The following is a 20,170-nucleotide window of genomic DNA, read 5'->3' as shown; positions in this document are numbered from 1 at the left end:
GGACTCCTTATATAAGGTCATACCTATTCCAGGCTTTGACAAGCCGCAACTCCCCCATGAGTCCTTACTGGTGGAATCTACTTTAAAGAAATCCACGGGGACTAGTGTATATGCTTCTGTCCCTCCTGGCAGAGAAGGTAAGGCCATGGATAAGTTTGGCAAGAGGTTGTATCAACATGCGATGCTAGCAAATAGATCAGGGAACTATGCTTTCCATTTTTCTTTTTACCTTAAGCATCTCATTCAGACTTTGTCATCTTTTGAGAAATATCTCCCTGACCGTAAAAAATCTGCCTTTCGCCAAACTTCTTCATCACTCTTACAATTGCGCAAGTTCATGGTCAGATCAATCTATGACACCTTTGAGCTGACCTCTAGGGCCACGGCTATGTCGGTAGCTATGCGGCGACTGGCCTGGCTCAGAGTTTCAGAACTCAATGTCAGTCATCAAGATCGACTGGCCAATGCACCTTGTTTGGGGGATGAGCTGTTTGGAGAATCCATGGACTCCACTACTCAGAAACTCTCAGCTCATGAGACTCGATGGGACACTCTCCTTAAGACAAAGAAGAAGACCCCACCTACTAGGCCTTTTCGCCAACAATCGGCCTATCAACGTAGATTTGTGGCTCGTTCTTTACCTCAGACCCAGCAGCAACCCAGGCGTCAGAGGCAACAACAGAGGCAAGCTGCTAGACCAGCACAGCAGCAACAGCAGGTGAAACCTCCTCCCTCACAGAAATCAACTCAACCCTTTTGACTTGGTTCTCCAGGACATAGCCATTCTCCCTCCTTCTGCCCATCTTCAGCAGCCCATAGGATGACGCCTTACTCATTTCATAAGCCGTTGGGAAATCATCACCTCAGATCAGTGGGTCCTCAACATCATCCGCCACGGCTACTCTCTCAATTTCCAGACTCTTCCTGCCCAAAGTCTGCCAAGAGAGTCTGCTTTGAACACTTCTCAGTCTTCCCTCCTTCTTCAAGAGGTTCAATCCCTCCTTCTTCTGAACGCCATAGAGGAGGTTCCTCTGGATCAAAAGGGGCAGGGATTTTACTCCCGTTACTTTCTAGTTCCCAAAAAGACAGGAGATCTCAGACCCATTTTAGATCTTCGCGATCTCAACAAATGCTTGGTAAAAGAGAAATTCAAGATGCTTTCTCTAGCTACTCTTTATCCTCTTCTCAATCAAGGCGACTGGCTATGTTCCCTAGATCTCAAAGAAGCATACACTCACATACCGGTCAATCTGGCCTCCAGACAGTACCTCCGCTTCATGATCAACCATTGTCATTACCAATACAAAGTGCTACCCTTCGGTCTGGCCTCCTCTCCAAGAGTGTTCACCAAATGTCTGATTGTGGTGGCCGCCTTTCTACGTTCCCACCACCTTCAGGTGTTTCCTTACCTGGACGATTGGTTGATAAAGGCCAATTCTTCTCAGATAGTACTCCAGGCCACCAACCAGACCATCATGTTTCTACAACTTCTGGGGTTCGAGATCAATCTACCCAAATCTCATATTATCCCCACTCAGAGACTTCAATTCATTGGAGCGGTGCTGGACACAGTCCTCATGAGAGCTTTTCTGCCGTCCAACCGTCTTCACACTCTCCAATCTCTGTGTCAGCAGGTGCTTCATCAACGTTCCATCTCTGCCAAGCAAATGATGATACTCTTGGGTGACATGGCCTCCACAGTTCATGTCACACCCTTCGCACGTCTCCACCTACGCACTCCTCAATGGACCCTAGCGACCCAGTGGTCCCAAGCGACGGATCCTTGCTCACGACACATATCTGTGACATCCTCTCTTCATCAGTCTCTACAATGGTGGTTGATATCCTCAAATCTCTCCAGAGGTCTTTTGTTCCATCTACCTCCTCATCAACTTGTCATCACCACCGACGCCTCCCCTTATGCCTGGGGAGCTCATTTGAACGAATTCCAAACTCAAGGACTTTGGACAGCCTAGGAAATGAAACATCACATCAACTTCCTGGAACTCAGAGTGATGTTTTATGCCCTCAAGGCCTTCCAGCATCTTCTCTTTCTTCAGGTCCTTCTACTGTGCACAGACAATCAAGTTGCGATGTACTACATCAACAAGCAGGGTGGGACGGGCTCTCGCCTCTTGTGCCAGGAAGCCCAGAAGATTTGGGCTTGGGCCACAGATCGCCACCTATTCCTAAAAGCTATCTACATTCAGGGAGAACAGAATTCCTTAGCGGACAAGCTCAGCAGAATTCTCCAGCCTCACGAGTGGACACTCGATCCTTTTACTCTGCAGTCCATCTTCGCTCAGTGGGGCACTCCTCAGATAGACCTCTTTGCAGCTCCTCACAATCATCAGCTGCCCCACTTCTGCTCCAGACTCTACTCTCCTCACCGTCTGGCAGCGGATGCATTTCTCCTGGATTGGTCCAATCTCTTCCTGTATGCTTTCCCTCCTCTGCCTCTCATGCTCAGGACTTTGTTCAAGCTCCAGAGGGAACAGGCCACCATGATTCTGATTGCGCCACGGTGGCCCAGGCAACATTGGTTCTCCCTTCTACTTCAACTCAGTTCCAAGGAACCTATTCTACTTCCACAATTTCCTTCTCTGCTCACACAACATCAGGAGACCCTTCTGCATCCCAACCTCCAGTCTCTGCACCTGACAGCCTGGTATCTCTCGGGCTGACTTCACATGATACTCTTTTATCTCTGCCCGTTCGTTCTGTTCTGGATGCCTCCAGGAAACCGGCCACTCTGCAATGTTACCATCAGAAGTGGACACGGTTTTCTTCCTGGTGTCTTCTTCATCATCATAATCCTACGTCCCTTGCTGTGGAGACCGTGTTGGATTACCTTCTTTCTTTGTCTGATTCTGGTCTCAAGTCTACTTCCATCAGAGTCCACCTCAGTGCTATTGCTGCTTTTCATGAGCCAGTCCATGGGAAACTCCTTTCAGCTCATCCCTTGGTCTCCAGATTCATGCGAGGACTTTTCAATGTGAAACCACCTCTTAAACCTCCTCCTGTGATCTGGGATCTTAACGTGGTTCTTTCAGCCTTAATGAAACCTCCGTTTGAACCTTTGGCCACAGCTTCTTTCAAATTTCTCACTTGGAAGGTTCTCTTCCTGATTGCTCTCACCTCTGCCAGGAGGGTCAGTGAGCTCCATGCACTAGTAGCAGACCCACCCTTTACCGTCTTTCATCATGACAAGGTGGTTCTGCGTACACATCCAAAGTTTCTCCCTAAGGTTGTCTCTGAATTCCATCTCAACCAATCCATTGTTCTGCCTGTTTTCTTTCTGAAACCTCACTCTCACTCTGGAGAACAGGCTTTGCATACTTTGGTCTGTAAGCGGGCTTTAGCTTACTACTTAGACCGTACTAAGCCCCACAGATCATTCCCTCAACTCTTTCTGTCCTTTGATCCGAATAAATTGGGACATCCTGTTTCTAAACGTACGCTGTCCAATTGGCTCACAGCGTGCATTTCTTTCTGTTATGCTCAGACCGGACTGACTCTGGAAGGTTCTGTCACGGCCCATAGAATTAGAGCTATGGCAGCATCTGTAGCTTTCCTCCGTTCCACTCCTATTGAGGAAATCTGCAAGGCTGCCACTTGGTCCTCAGTTCATACTTTTACATCTCATTATTGTCTGGACGCATTCTCCAGACGGGATGGACACTTCGGCCAATCTGTTTTGCAAAATTTGTTTTCCTAATGGCCAACCTTCCCACCATCCCTCTTTTTGTTAGCTTGGAGGTCACCCATCAGTCAAGAATATGCTGCCTGCTTGTCCTGGGATAAAAGCACAGTTACTTACCGTAACAGGTGTTATCCAGGCAGATATTCTTGCGTCCCACCCACCTCCCCGGGTTGGCTTCTTAGCTGGCTTATCCTAACTGGGGACCGCGCGCCTCCGTCGGGCGGGAAGGCACTCGCGCATGCGCGGTGCGGCCTGCTAGAACTTTCCAAGTTCTTAGAGTGCAATCACTCTAAAATTGTCCGTACCGGGGCTCTGTCGGTGCCGTCACCCATCAGTCAAGAATATCTGCCTGCTGTCCCTGGATAACACCTGTTACGGTAAGTAACTGTGCTTTACATACATTGAACCCTCATAGTCTCAATGAAGAAATAGAGTGGATAGCATTTCTGTAGATTCATACTTCTATCATATACACTCTCAGTTGTGGCTTTTCAGCCCTCATCTACACTTTCAGCAGTTTTTATTCACAATATTCAGCAGTTCATATTTAAAGTAATGGAAGTACATTGCATATATGTAGTTGTGGTTTTTCAGCTTTCATCTACACTTCATAGTTGCACTTTTCCAGCCCTCATCTATATTTCGGGAGTCCACATTTAGAGCAGCAGACGGACTCTGTACATTTGAAATTGGGGGTCTTTAGCCCTTATTCACACCTTATTCACACTTTAGTAGCTTAATATTAGAGTAGTGGAAGGACTCTGATATGTTTTGTTTAAGGACTCGTTTCCAAACGTCATGACGTCATCACGTTTTTCAGTGTCTGTACAACAATCAGTATTTAACCAGCCAGGAAAATCACGTTGGTCTGGCGGTTCAAAGACTCAGAAGCTACTACGTACATTCGATTTGAGAATATTGCATCTTATGCCCTGTGTAAGCCTCAAAACGTACCATTTTTGCCAATGTGGGTTTGCTACAAGAATTTACTCACACGAGGCATGTTTATATGTTTATTTTAGAATCTTCATCTGCATGTCACAACAGAAACCTTTTCCAGCCTGAACTTGTTATAGGAACCTGTTTAGAGTATCCAAAATCGGGTCCCCTGAAGCAGGGATCGAAACGGGGCCGCGTAAGGGACCCCCTAAATCCTGCTTACAAGATAAGTAAATTCTTCAGAATTTGCCACAGGTGCAGTGACATTTGCAATTTGAAAAGCAGTACCTTGTTAGGACAAAACTCTTTGAAGTTTTTAGAGATGAGTTTTTCATATATACCTTTGAAGGAAGTGATCAAAGACTTTTCATAAAAGGACTATGACTGGAAGGTAAACTCTTTCTCCAAGGGAGGTCTCACAACCTTCCTTTCAGAGTTTCGTATCTCTGAGCTTTTTTATAAATCTGTTTGATCACCCTTCATAGGTTAGTTACCTATACAGGTCAGTTCTCTCCGGTGTTTATCATAGCTTTTCTGGCTCTGTGTCTATTAACTTTATATCCCTGAATGCACTTTAGTAAAATTACTATACGACAGCTAAACTCAAATTAACTATTGTGAAAACAACAAGGTTTTTAAACTTTTTCGAAATTGAAATAATTGATCTACCAGTCTTAGAGAATCTGGAAGTCCATTCCAAATTCTCACCAATTTAAAAGTAAAAGATTTACTAAGCTTCCCAGTGCATTTAATATCTTTCAGAGAAGGAAATGCTAATTTGTGAATTGTTGTAATTATTGAATAGCAGGATCTAAAGGAATTCCCACTAAGGGAAATCAAACAGTCAAATATTCCATAAAGGAGTTTGAAAACCCACACATGCAGACTTGAACTGGATCCTATGATGGACTGGAAGCCAATGGAGTTTTCTCAGCAATGGGGAAACATGGTCGTACTTTTTCTCTTTCCAAAAATAAGTTTGACTGCTGTATTCTGTATTAACTGGAGACGATCTAAACTGCCCTGTTTAATACCCAAATAAATAGAATTACAGTAGTCCAACTGGACCAACACAGTGGATTGTACCAGTAATAAATAATGTTCTTGATAAAATAGTGACCTGACTTTCCTCAGCATGCGCAAACTAAAGAAACATTTTTTTACTAAGGAATTTATCTGGTCATTAAAAGTGAGAGGAATCCAGAATAATACCCAAAACTCTAGAAGTGAAGTCCAGTTGTAATATAATATTTGATTTCAATGTAATATTAGTAGGGAGATTAACTAATCTAGGTCTGATCCAAAGCAGCTTAGTTTTTGAAACATTCAGTTTCATTTGAATGGAATTCGCCCAACTCTGGAGCTTAGAGATACAGCTATCACTGAAATCATGTTTGACTTCCAATAAAATAAAAATGTCATCTGCATAGGTAAAAATAGATTCTGCAGGCAAAAGACAGAAATTTTTTAAAGACGTCATATAGATATTAAATAAAATAGGTGATACTATTATCACTGGGGAAAAAGGTTGAAATGTAATGGCACTAAAAAGAAACCTGGTATATCACGGTTTGTTCTTGTCATTTCAGTTTAGACACAAATGCACATCCCTGTAGGTCATGAAAAGTCCTCTTAAAGTGCATGCTTCATATTATGACATAAGAAATGAGTTTTTATGACCAATGATTTCATTAAGTTACCAGGGCTACAAACAATCTTAGGTCTTTTTTTCATTTATGGTGCAGTGCTTTGCACTCTTTGACGATTAAGCAGACATGGACTTACCCTACACGGTGAATAAACACATACAAACATAAGAATTGCCATACTGGGACAGACCAAAGGTCCCAACAGTGGCCAACCCAGGTCCCAAGTAGTAAAACAAATTTCATGAGTCCATCTCAATAATGGCCTACGGACTTTTAGAAAATTATTCAAGCCTTTTTTAAACCCCACTAAGCTAACTGATTTCACCACATTTTCTGGCAATGAATTCTAGAGTTTAATTACATGTTGCATGTTTCTAGTTTGTTTTAAATCTACTTAGTAGCTTCTTCACATGTCCCCTAGTCTTAATATTTTTGGAAAGAGTAAACAAGCAATTCACATCTACCCTTTCCACTCCACTCATTATTTTATAGACCTCTATCATATCACCCTTGAGCCGTCTCATTTCCAAGCTGATGAGCCCTAGCCACTGTAGCCTCTCCTCATAGGGAAGTCATCCTATCCCTTTTATCATTTTCATCCCCTTTATCTTTTTTGAGATACAGCGACCAGAACCGCACACAGTATTTGAGGTGTGGCCGTACCATAGAGTGATACAAGGGCATTATAACATTTTCATCTCTGTTTTCCATTCCTTTTCTGATAATTCCTAACACTCTATTTGCTTTCTTAGCAGCTGCTACACATTGAGCATTCCCTGGGCAGTGACTCCTAACACAGAACCCAGCATCACATAGCTATAGTTCGGGTTTCTCTTTCCTACATGCATCACTTTGCACTTGCTCACATTAAACATCATCTGCCATACTATCTTAGCCATGTTATGTTTTGCTAAACTATCCTCACCATACCATTTTTTGTCATATTTATACCATGCTTTGTTAACTTTAATTTGCCACCTTTGCCAGACAATATTTGCCATGCTATCATTTACCACGCCATGTCTGAAAATGTGGCACAGTGGTTAGAACTGCGGGTTGTAGATTCAACCCATACTGCACCTTGTGACTCTGGGCAGGTCGCCAGATCTCCCCTCATTGCCCCAAGTACCTTAGACAGATTGTGAGCCCACTGGGACAGACTGGGAAAAATGCTAGTGTACCTCTATAAATGTAAACTGTTCCCATGTGAGAAAATTGAATAAATGTAGACACATTTCTTGACCTGGTGAGGGTATTGACTAATGCAACCATTACAGGTAGTATGATCATAAGAGAAATGTTTTATTCATGCAAGACCTAGGTTGGCTCCCAAGGATTGCATTAGAAGGTTGAACACTGAAGTTGAGAAAGGGGATCCTTGGGGGACCCTGCTGGGAGGTTGCCAGCTATCCGACAGATCACCATCCATTTGTATAGCATAGTGCTGAGTGGTTAGGAAGCCTTGGAACCAGGAGAGGACCGGGCCACTAAATCCAAAATCACTGGAAGTCTTAGACATTTGATCAGTCTACTAGGTCGAATTGGATTACAATTGCATTTGCTTAGTATTTTTGTCGTATGTTACTGGAGCTGTCCCACTGTCAGTGCTGTGATTTTTCCTGAATCCCAATTGTGAAGGATGGAGGATATTGAAGCATTGTAAATAGCATTTGAGTTGTTCTGTGACATATCCCTCCATCACTTTGATGAATGGGGGGGGGAGGGGAACTACTGGCTGATAATTGGTCACATCAGAGGAACTGAGTTTTAGGTTCTTAGGAATGGGAATTAAGATAATTCCTCCTGATTTGAGGAAAAGACCAGTTTTTAGGTGACAGTTGAGCCATTGGGTTATTTTTCCTATGGTTATTGGGGTGGCTGCTTTGATCAGGTAAGGTAGGCAGGTGTTGAGGCTGCAGTATGCTTTGGAGTATTTTCAAAGAACCATTATGTGTCTTTGAATGTAATCTCTTCAAAATCATTCCAAGATCTGTCTGCTGGTATTTCCATAGGTGGTTTTGTTGTAGAGGACCTAGTTGAATTGGTGGGAGGTAGCTGGTATCGTACTTAACCTTTGTTTTAAAATAGTTGACTAGTCATGCGGCAGTTGAAAAAGAGGGGTTGTCGCCATTTGAGATCTTGTTCGTGTTGGTTATGTTATCTAATATTAAGAACAGTTGATGTTAAGATTATCTTCTCTACTGATCTATTTAGAGTTCTTTGGCATCAATAATGATTTTATATTCTAGGATTTTCTGGTGCCACTTAATCTTATTTTCTGGGGACGGGTGTTTATGCTAGTTGTGGAGTCTATCATTAAAGTCAGTTTAAACACAAGATTTGGAGTTTATAGCAGTTGCTTGAGGAATGAAAAGGTGGCAAATATAGGTGTGGTTAGTGGGATCATTTTAGATCCTGAAGTATCCCAATGGTTCCTGGAAGATCTTGTGCTTTTGGAGGGGGAAGGAATGCTGGATCCTTGCAGATCCTCATATATCCTGGTGGTTCCTGGAAGATCCTGTGCTTTTGGAGGGGAAGATGTGCTGGATATGGGCTTTTGCAGCCTTATTAGTGGGGATGAGAGCTGAATACTAGCAGATACAGTGAGTCATTCTTGGGGTGGCAACATTTGGATCCTGGCATATCCTGGTGGATTCTGAAAGATCCCAGTGCTTTTGAATATGGAGTACTTATTCCTGACATATCCTGATGGATCCTGTGCTTCTGTAGGGGAAGGATTCTTTCAGGGTCTGAAATATCCTGGTGGATCCTGGAAGATACTGTGCTTTTGATGGGGAAGGAGTGCAGTATATTAATGTTTTCTGTCTTATAGGTGGTAAAGGATGCTGAATCCAGGTATATACAGCCCTTCCTGGGATCAGAAATGCAGGATCCTGACATATCCTGGAACATCCTGCAGGATCCTGGCAGATCCTATGCTTTTGATGGGGAAGGAGTGCAGGGTATGGGGGTTTCTTCCCTTATAGGTAGTGAAAGGTGCTGAATGCTGGAGGATACAGTCCTTCATGGGGTCAGAATTGAAGGGTCCTGGTAGATCAACCTCTTAAACTGCTTCTCCAGCTGATTGTGGCACGGGTACTTGCCATCTGATCACAGGGAGGGGAGAAGAGTTGGGGTTTTTAGTGGGCAGAGAAGGGGATAGAGCTGTGCCTAGCTCTTCTGAGCAAGTGCAAGTGGCAGGCACAGTTGTTCTCCTTTTTACCAGAACTGCTCTGTAACCTTTAAACATAAGCATTTTCTAGCAGAAGACAGATTCCACCTTTTCAAGAGTCTCGCATATTAGTCCAGCCAAAAGGTGCTGATCTTCTCCTGCTGCAGGTTTAGAAACAGTCATGGAAGGAGGAGCAGATATCTCCTGCTGCACTGTTTAAAAGACAGTAACATTCACTTGCCTAGTAATTAGTTTAAATAAATTTGACCAGGTGACTAAAAGTCACCTTTTAAATCCAAAGTGTTGCTGGGGGGGGGGGGCTGATTTTGGTATTGGGGTGAGGGCTATCTTTCCCATTATGTTTGGCAAGCGGCCTTGATTTAGGGAGCTATTGAGTAGGTTGGTAATCCAGGTGATAATTTGTTTAGGAGCGTAAGTGAGAAGGTAAGGGACAGTTGTCTAGGGAGCTGCAGCGCGTGGATAGTTTGGATAGTTGTTTTTTGTGTCGGGGATGGACAGGTTGGAGAACGAGGTCCAGATATGGTCTGCTTTGGTGGGTTCAGGGGTATGTTGAGATGCGCTGAGAATGTGTGTCTCGGTGGGGATTGATTTGGCTACCTGTGATTGTACAGTCTTGATTATGTTGAGAAAAAAGTCTACTAGATCCTTAGCACTGATTTTGTTGGGTTGTCCTTTGGGTTCTTGAGCTGTTGGAGTTGTGAGTTGTCGTACCAGGTGAAATAGTTTCTTGTTATTCAGCGTTTTGGTGCCTAATTTGCAGGTGTAGTAGTTCTTTTTGGCCTCCGATATGTTGGATTTGTATTTGTTTATTGCCTCTCGCCATAGTGTTCTAGTGTTCTGCTTTTTTGCCATTTTCTTTCCAGATGCCTGCATAGTTGTTTATCCTCTGTACTGTTTTGTAGGAGAGCATCACCTTGGTGAAGCAGGAAGCAATCCTGCAGCCAGGATCTGTTCTCAAGTGGATGCAATATCCTCTACTCAGTCCACTCTGGATGCCATCTTGGTAGGCGGGCTGGCACCTTTCCTCCTCTCCACCCCCCCATTTCCCCCCTCGCTACCATGTGCACACCTTAAAAAGTCAACCGACTGTAACACTATCTTGTATGCCAATAGTTGTCATCCACAGGCTCTCAAGAACAGTTTGCTATACTCTCAGTTTCTGAGATTCCGGCATATATGCCAGGATGAATGATATGGAACAGAGAGGTTATTCCAAACGTACTCTTAGGAGAGCATACAAATGAGCTAAATACCAGAACCGCGCATTGTTATTACAGGCACAAAATAGGGATAACACTTTGACTCTGGTTATGCGATTTATGTCAGGGGGAGAAGAGGTGGCCAATCTTATAAGGAGAAATTGGGAAATTATGCAATATCATCCTGCTTTGAGTGGTACAGATCTTAGAATAACGTTCTCAAGAGGCAAGAATTTGAAGGAACTCTTGAGTCCAGCATTGCTTCCTTCAGTTCCTGTTCCTATGGTGACGGGGGGGGGGGGGGCACAGGCAATGTGGAACATGTAAGACTTGTGACATTACTTTGGAGTGGTGACTGTTTTGTTTTTTATTAAATCCTTATGATAACAAGGAGTACAGGTTGAGTCTTCCAATGTAGTTTATGTTTTAATATGTGGCTGTAACAAGTTGTATGTGGGGAAGACTCTTAGATCCTTGAATGTAAGGGTCACTGAACACAGGTCAGCAATTATCACAAAGAAATTGGGTGCCCCTCTGGTTCAACATTGGCAAGAGACTGGACATAGTTTTTAATGCTTTAGGGTATTTGCTATTGATTCTGTCACAGTGGGGAGCAGAGGGGGTGATTTGGATAGATATTTGATTCAGTGTGAACAACGCTGGATCTTTCGTTTACATTCTTTGATACCTAAAGGTTTGAACTGGGCAGTTGAATGGAAGATATTTTTTTGAATTGTTGAGATCAGATTTTAGACACGATTTGAATGTTTCTGTAGGTCCGGAAGCGTATGGGCAATAAGTGAGTAATGATAGGTAGACATTATTAAAGGATGTTTGGATTGTTAGGAGTGTGTTTGGATTGGTGATTGATTGTAAGAAAGTTTGTTGATTGGTTGCTGACATGGGAGTGTTGTAATTGGATGTGCTTTAAGCAAGGGCGGTTCTTTAATTTTTCTGCGGCGTTTATAGACGACAGCGCCATTGAGGAAAATGTTTCCATGGCGATATGGAGCAGGAATCCTTAAGAGGAAGGAATATCATATGAAAAATTAAAAAATAGGAAATTAACATGGAGTTCTGCGGACAGTAAGTAGATTGAATATCGATTCATGCCTACTGGAATTGGTGTGTTTAGTGAGGCACAAGACAACCTGTGTTACGCCTGCCATGTTTGATTGCAAGAGTTTGTCCGGGAGTTGGAGTTTGAGATAAGTTTTGATCCGGCCATCCTGTGCAGCTGGCTCTTGGAATGAATGATTAGTTAGTCTTGTGTGTGTTTTATAGTGTTTAGTGGGTATAAGGTTGGCTGATTACCTTCTTGTTTTTTAGGTGGTTGTATGTTAAATGTTGTTGGAACATGGCTATATACAATTGTTTTACATGATCTCCTGAGGAAGCCAAGGGCGAAACGGGCCCCGTTGGGATCATGATTGAGCTGAAACCTTATTGCTATTTGAAGTTAAGTTCCACATTTACAGTATTTATGATATTTATCATTTTAGTATGAAAAAAGTCAACATATGGTGGGAGGTGCTGATAGACCAGTGATTATGATACCCGCCGAGTAGATCAGCTTCTGCTGTTCTGTAATGAGCTGGGTTAAAAATATCTGAGGTTTCACTACTGTTCTACCCATGAATGTATACAAGAACAACAAAAAGGTTCAGTCTTGCCTCCTTTTTTCACAATGATAAATAAGATGCTGTGATTTTTATTGATAAGAATTATTCATTCCACATTTTTGCAGTTGTCATTTCATGACTTTCTTTGTGGAGTTTTTTTGTCTTTGTTTTTGTTGGGTTTATTTTATAGCCTCTTCACCCCCTTTGCCCTCTCCTACCCACACTGGCGCTGTAGTGTAAACAAAATAAACAAACAAAAAAGACTTTTCCTCTCTCTGTTAAATCCTAGCTCAAGTTCGCGGTCTAACACCAGCTCTGGCAGGATACACATTTCAAATCTGACATATTGTAATCACTAAACAGAAAATAAAATTATTTTTTCTACCTTTTGTGTCTGGTCATTATTCAAATTATGTTGGTTCCAGGATCTGGGACAAACGTCTTCTGAAAACTCACTTTCCAGGGTCTCCTGCCCATTTGTTATTTTCTTCTTTCTCCGTGCTAACCATCTTCCATCTCTGTCCTCCCCGTCTGTTTCCCTTCCCTTCCCTAGAGGTCTAGCATCTTTCCTTTTTTTCGTCTCCATCCCTGCAGCTGCAGTAATGGACCCCCACCATCCCCAGATCCACCATCTCTCCTTTTCTCAACTACCCTTCCATTCAGCATCTCTCCCTCCTTCCCCACCACCCTAGGGTCTACCATCTCTCCCTTTCTCTTTCCAACTACCCTTCAAGCCAGTATCACTATCCCCCCACACCATCCCTTGAGTTCAACTTCTCTCCCTGTTTCTTCCCTCCCTAAATCCCATTGTCCACCATCTCTCTCTCTCTCTCCTCTGTTTTTAGACCCATTATTTCTTTTCAACCCCCCCCCTTCAGTCAGGCATATGCACATCTCTTTAGACCCTCCATCTGTGTACTTCTACACCAGGGCCCCCCTCCTGAAGGCTTGCATGTCCCCACATTTTTTTTTTTTTTAGTAGGGTCCTCCGGCTTCCCCCTGGCCTCCTGGTTTTGCCTTTATCTAATTAGGGCAGCCTGAAGAGGATCGCCGGTGCTGTAGTGATCTTAACAGGCTGCTGTCTGCCTCCGCAGCACGTTCCCTGTGCCGCATTCCTGCCCCCTCCTCTGACATCAGGAGTGAGATCACAGCAGAGGGAATGTGCTGTGGAGGAAGACAGCAGTCTGTTAGGGTCACTCCTGCATCGACCAGCAAGAAGCAGTGCTACGGCTCATGCTTTAGGAGACCTGAAGGCACGGGAAGGAGGGTTGGTCAATGAATCGGTGAGCCCCCCCCCCCCCCTTTTTATTTTTTATTTTAAACGAATTGATTCTCCGGATCAGGCAGCACTACTGTCGAGGTGTGGACACTCAATTCCCTCTTCCATTGGAATAAAAAAAGACTGCAAAAAAAACATTATGGTGTTGGTCCTCACTGTGCATTTGTCAGTTTGTTCCATATGTCAACCCAGGGCTTTGAGAACGGTAAACTCTTACAGATATTATTGATTTATTTCATATACAGCTTCCTTTATTAATAATAAAATAGATGAATGAACTACTTTGAACCGAGTTTTCTCCGGCCTTAGAAGAGACCCTTTGATTTCTTGAGATTCTGCTGTTTCCAGGCAGGCATTTTATTAAAGGTGGAGCTGGACATCCCAAAGATTGCCATGAAGTCCTCACTGGACAGGTAATCCTAGGGAGAAGGCAGGATGAGAAGCAGTAGGCACAGGAAAACGTAAAAACAGTCCAGCAACGTAGTCCTGACTGAGCACATACATTCCACCAAAATATATCTCTCTTTCTCAAAGATTTTAGGACAGGAATAAGTCAGCGAGGAGAAAGACTTTGGCCCATGTTCTCTAAATGGTGCCTAAGGTAAGTCCAAAATGCCGTTTAAAATGGCACTTAACAGGAATTTCAAGGCACCTAAAAGCACACCACCAGAATCATGTGGCTAACGCTGGAAGTGGCATTACGTGGCAGTAGACACCTCAGGAGACACGATTCATGTCAAAGGTAGGCCTTGAAAACCATGGCCCACATTTCCAGCACCTACCTTTGCTAAACGGTACTGTCGCATGATTGACATGAAATTGACGTCCACATTTAAGTAGGATTTCCCCAGACATGTCTTCCTTTTGAAGACATGTCCGGGGGTCTGGCACTTGGCCGGGTTTTGAAAAGCCACCTCAAATCGCATTGGGCAGGGAGGAAAGTCCGCGCATGCGCAGATGTCACTCGATGATTTAACGCGCACGCATGATGGCATCGCGTGACATCCATGCATGTCCACCACGATTTGCAGGCAGCAGAGCTAGGGTGGGGATGGGCGGAATTGAGCAGGCCTGGCGGCGGGTCTAGGATCCAGATTTTCCAATTGGAAAGTCTGGCAACCCTACTTTTAAGGCAGCCACCAACAACAGTGCTGTTTAGAGAATCTGGGCCTTAGGGCCTAAAGGATGCGCTCCTAAATCTATGCCCTATTTTCAGCCAGACTTAGGAGCACAACTTTTCAGATGAAAATATACTTTAATTTAAGAACGTACAAGTTATGCTCAAAGCAAGACCTACCATTCGCTTGCCTAGATTAATGAGCCTAATTTATGAAGTTAATGCTGAAACTCAGGGCTGAGGGCCTGACACCTATTCCCCACTCTAAATCTGCCCATTACTACCCCCTGTTTATGGTCCTACATATAAAAGTCTAATGAAAATATAAATAAAAATGGTTGCACTCTGCCCTAGTAAATTGTCAGAGAAGCCAATTTATGAGTAGAACTTTCAGTTAGGTCATAAGACCTTTGAATATCTGGCCCTTATTGTTCAGGAAAAACAAACAAACCAGTGATGCTCAATTTATACTGAAGGAATTAGTTTATCTTCTTGAGACCACAGTGCTGTGTCCACTCTACCGGGAGACCATTAGGTCATGTGAGTTTCATTGGGAATGAGGCATGCTAAGAGAGCCTGGTAGGAGGAGCCTATTCTATAAATATGTTCATTTCATAGAATACAAGTAACCAGGCACATTCACGTGTGGACACTGAGGCACATCACCTGCCCCCTCCTATCGTTGTACCATATCCCCTAAACCTAGGGTTACCATTTTTACAGGCCGCATCAATCCAGACATATGGTCCAGCCCTTCCCCGTTCAGCCTCACCCCCACAAACCTCCGCACATGCTCCAGGCCCTCCAGATGTGGATGGAGCTCATCGAGACTTTCCAAAACCTGGACAAATGCCAGGTTTTGGAAAGTCCATCTGGGATCCCGACCAGGCTTCTAAAAAAAGGGCATGTCTGTGTTTTCCCCGGATGTCTGATAAACCTACTTATACCCCCAGCAATAACTATCACCCTGCCCTCTTCTATTATCTTTACTCTATGTCCTCCATACCTCATGTAATAATGTAGTTAGGCATAATGTACACAAGTTTTTATAATGTAACATCCCTGAAGAGAAAGCGTTTGAAGGAACATTCTTAGTATTCCACAGCTGAATCTCCTGTTCCTAGCAAAAAGCCTGGAAGGTTCTCCATCTCTCTTCCTTTCCAAGTTGCCCCTTACCACTAGAGGCCAACTGAATTTTGGTTTCCATTTCAAATTTGGCACCACAACTGGACCGAAATCAGGGTATGGATTTCAGCTGAAAATACCTGTGTATTTTCAGCTAAAATCCAAAACCCACTCTTCCCCACCTTGTAATCACCCCCCCCTCCTCCCCATCCCACCTAAAGGCCTGGTAGTCTAGTTGCATCTTTGGAGGCAGGAATGCACCCCACTCATTCTTGGCCCATGCCACTACTCTAGAGCCAAAATGGCTGCCAGGACCTCCTGCAACAGTCTTGGCAGCCATTGCAATAGAACAGTAGCATAGGGTAGGAGTGAAGATGCCACTAGATCACCAGGCCTATGGATGGGATGGAGAAAGAGGGGCTGCTGGGGGACCTTTTTTTTTTTCTTGGGGGAAAGGAAGGCATTTCATTTATGATTTTGGTTTCTACCAAAATTGAGCAGCCAGTTGTAGTTGTATATTCAATTTCAGCAGAAACCGAAAATCCTGGGTTCATTCGGGCTCTACTTACCACCACCTGGGTCTTTTTGAAGGAAAGGAAAAAGAGGAATTGTGAGGCTGAATTAGTAACTGTCCCTGTGAAATCATTTGGAATGATGGAACAGCTCTCGTCCTTCAGCTCCCTGGATCATTAGAGTTTCAACGCCAATGGGAAGTCCTGCTCACTCCAACACTGATCTTCCCTGACCTTTCCTATACTTCATCACTTCCAATTTGTCCTCTCACCTCTTTCCTGGTAGGATCGACTCCCGCGGGTAATTCTTCTGCTTGCTTATTAACCAGTTGCTCTGCTGGGTAGCTCTTCATAGAGCCTGAAGTGAATATGGTTTTACTGGTGAATACTTCTAGTTGAACATTGCTTAATTCCTAAGGAGCAGAGAGAGTGAGATGGAAGTTAAAACTGGTGAACAGTATACATCATTTACATTCCTCCTCCACTTGAGCACATATACCACAGAGAGGGAAAGTCAGGGGGAGGGGTGGCATTATACATTAAAGAAGACATCAAAACTACCAGAATCACAGGTGTCAAGTACACCGGGGAATCCCTCTGGGTGAACCTGGCCAGAGGCAGGGAAAAATGCCTGTATCTTAGTGTAGTATATAGACCTCCAAGACAACTGGAAGACAAAGACTCCAAATTAATTGAAGACATAGAGAATATCACTCTACGGGGAGACGCTGTTCTGCTAGGGGACTTCAACATGCCTGATGCAGATTGGAACTCATACTCAGCAACAACCAGCGGCAGCAGGAGACTGTTAACATCCATAAAGGGAGCACGACTCAAACAAATGGTATTGGAACCCACAAGGGCCCAGACGATCCTGGACCTGGTACTCACCAACGGGGATAGCGTCTCGAAGGTCTCGTTGGAGATACGCTAGCCTCCAGCGACCACAACATGGTGTGGTTCTACCTCAGGAAAGGTTTCCCTAGATAAAACACGAAAACAAAAGTACTCAACTTCCGAGGCACTGACTTCGAAATCATGGGAGATTTCGTCCATCGGACACTGCAGAACCAAGCTACGACCGATGATGTGGAAGCTATGTGGTCATCCCTGAAATCTACCATACATGAAGCGACAAGCCTCTACATTAAATCAGTACACAAACGGCGGAGAAACAACAAACCCCAATGGTACTCCGCAGAAATCTCGCACCTCTTCAAGAAGAAGAAAAAAGCATTTATTTCCTACAAACGAATGGAGACTAGGGAAGCTAGACTAGAACATAGGGCGAGGTCTGCAGCGGTCAAAATGGCAGTCAGGGAGGCCAAACTTCGAGTGGAAGAGACTCTGGCAAAGAACATGAAGAAAGGGGACAAATCCTTCTTCAGGTATATTAGTGATAGGAAAAAGAACACAGACGGGATAGTACGCCTTAGAAAACCAGATGGGAACTGCGCAGAATCAGATTCCATTAAAGCAGAACTATTGAATGAATACTTCTGCTTGGTGTTCACCTGCGAGGCACCTGGGCACAGTCCGCAGTTGCAGGCAAGGCCCAGCGTGGAAGACCCATTTCAGAATTTTGAGTTCACACCTGGCGACATCTACTACGAACTGGCTAGACTCAAGGTGACCAAAGCCATGGGATCGGACAATCTACACCCCAGGGTGTTCAGTGAGCTGCGTGATGTCCTGGCAGAACTGCTATCAGGACTCTTCAATCTCTCCCTAAGTTCGGGGAGAGTCCCCATAGACTGGAAAACAGCTAACGTCGTTCCACTGCACAAAAAGGGTTGCAGGGCAGAGGCTGCAAACTACAGACCAGTGAGTCTCACATCAATAGTATGCAAACTCATTGAAACACTAATCAAATGTAAATTAGACACAATCTTGGATGAGGAGAATCTACAGGATCCCAGTCAACACGGATTCACCAAGGGTAGGTCCTGCCAATCCAATCTCATCAGCTTCTTTGACTGGGTAACAAAACAGCTAGACTTGGGAGAATCCGTGGACGTCGTGTACCTAGACTTCAGCAAAGCTTTCGATAGTGTCCCGCATCGCAGGCTGTTGAGCAAGATGAAATCAATGGGGCTGGGAGAAACACTAACTACATGGATCAATGACTGGCTGAGTGGCAGACTTCAGAGGGTGGTAGTTAACGGTACCCTCTCTAAAACATCGGAGGTGACCAGTGGAGTACCGCAGGGTTCAGTCTTGGGCCCGCTCCTTTTCAACATATTCATAGGGGACCTAACTCAGGGGCTTCAAGATAAGATAACGTTATTCGCTGACGCCGCCAAACTATGTAATATAGTGAGAGACGGCAATTCACCCGATAGTATGACACAGGACCTACATTTGTTGGAGCTTTGGTCCTCGACCTGGCAGCTGGGCTTCAACGCTAAGAAATGCAAGATCATGCACCTTGGCAGAAATCCGTGCAGAACTTACACCTTGAATGGTGAGACCTTAGCTAGAACTTCAACAGAACGAGACTTGGGAGTGATCATCAGTGCAGACATGAAAACTGCTGATCATGTGGAGAAGGCTTCATCTAAGGCAAGACAGTTGTTAGGTTGCATCCACAGGAGTCTCGTCAGCCGGAAGCCTGAAGTCATAATGCCATTATACAGAACCATGGTGAGACCTCATTTGGAATACTGTGTGCAATTCTGGAGGCCACACTACCGAAAAGATGTGCTGAGAGTAGAGTCGGTGCAACGGATGGCCACCAGGATGGTCTCGGGGCTCAAGGATCTATCAGTACGAGGAAAGGCTGAAAAATTTGTGGCTGTACTCACTCAAGGAACATAGGGAGAGAGGAGACATGATCGAGACGTTTAAATATATTACCGGCCATATCGAGAAGGAAGAAGAGATTCTCTTTCTCAAAGGACCCTCAGCCACAAGAGGGCATCCGCTCAAACTCAGGGGCGGGAAATTTCATGGCGACACCAGGAAATATTTCTTCACCGAGAGAGTGATTGATCCTTGGAACGAGCTCCCGGTGCAGGTGATCGAGGCAAACAGCGTGCAAGAATTTAAGAGCAAATGGGATGCCCATGTGGGATCCCTTAGAGCAGGGGTGTCCAATGTCAGTCCTCGAGGGTCGCAATCCAGTCGTGTTTTCAGGATTTCCCCAATGAATATGCATGAGATCTATTAGCATACAATGAAAGCAGTGCATGCAAATAGACCTCATGTATATTCATTGGGGAAATCCTGAAAATCCGACTGGACTACGGCCCTCGAGGACCGACATTGGACACCCCTGCCTTAGAGGGTTAAGCCAAGGGAACCTGTCACCAGGAGTGGGATCCCTAGGATAGTAGACTTGGGGGTGGGTCAGTAGAGTGGGCAGACCTGATGGGCTATGGCCCTTATCTGCCGTCATCTTCTATGTTTCTATGAGGTAGGATTACAGTTCTTCATCTTATCTATTAAGGTTTACATAGTATTTGTAGAATGAGAAAACCAAGATACTTGTATAGAGACATCACCTTTATTTCTCATGTGGCTAGCTGTGTGTTCTACTGGGCTTCTAGCTGAATGGAAAGTGGCCTCTATAGGGATTAATCCTCCTACAGTTTGCATTGTGGCTATAGGAAAGGATCACGCTAAGGTCTTAATAAATTCTGCACGTCCAGTATCCCTGACCCTGAGGAAGAATGAAATGCTTCGGAGGGGACTGGTGCAGCAATGTTTAGAGCTAAGTATTTAAAATAACTCAGCCTAAGATAAGATTTATACATCAGTATTAACCATAGAGTATTTAAAGAAAAAATAAAAAAAAACAATAGTTGGAATAATTCACTCCATAATTAAAGGG

The 20,170-nt window shown here is 44.2% G+C and overlaps 1 protein-coding gene across 5 annotated transcripts in view; it reads right to left on the bottom strand.

Annotated features, from left to right (window-relative positions):
* Nucleotides 1-13,612: 13,612 nt before the first annotated feature.
* VIL1 (villin 1) overlaps nucleotides 13,613-20,170 on the bottom strand; it is an 86,200-nt gene continuing 79,642 nt past the window's right edge. For all 5 annotated transcript variants that reach the window (XM_033945724.1, XM_033945729.1, XM_033945725.1 and 2 more), the window contains 2 exons: nucleotides 16,611-16,751; nucleotides 13,613-14,003 (listed from right to left, as the gene is read on the bottom strand). In XM_033945724.1, coding sequence (XP_033801615.1) covers nucleotides 13,890-14,003; nucleotides 16,611-16,751 — 255 coding nt within the window. In that variant the 3' untranslated portion in view covers nucleotides 13,613-13,889. The remainder of the gene's footprint in view (nucleotides 14,004-16,610; nucleotides 16,752-20,170) is intronic.

This window comes from Geotrypetes seraphini, chromosome 5, assembly GCF_902459505.1.
Source record: "Geotrypetes seraphini chromosome 5, aGeoSer1.1, whole genome shotgun sequence".
Classification (NCBI taxonomy): Eukaryota; Metazoa; Chordata; class Amphibia; order Gymnophiona; family Dermophiidae; genus Geotrypetes; species Geotrypetes seraphini.
The sequence above is the reverse complement of the archived record's forward strand: the minus strand, read 5'-3'. Positions and strand labels throughout refer to the sequence as shown.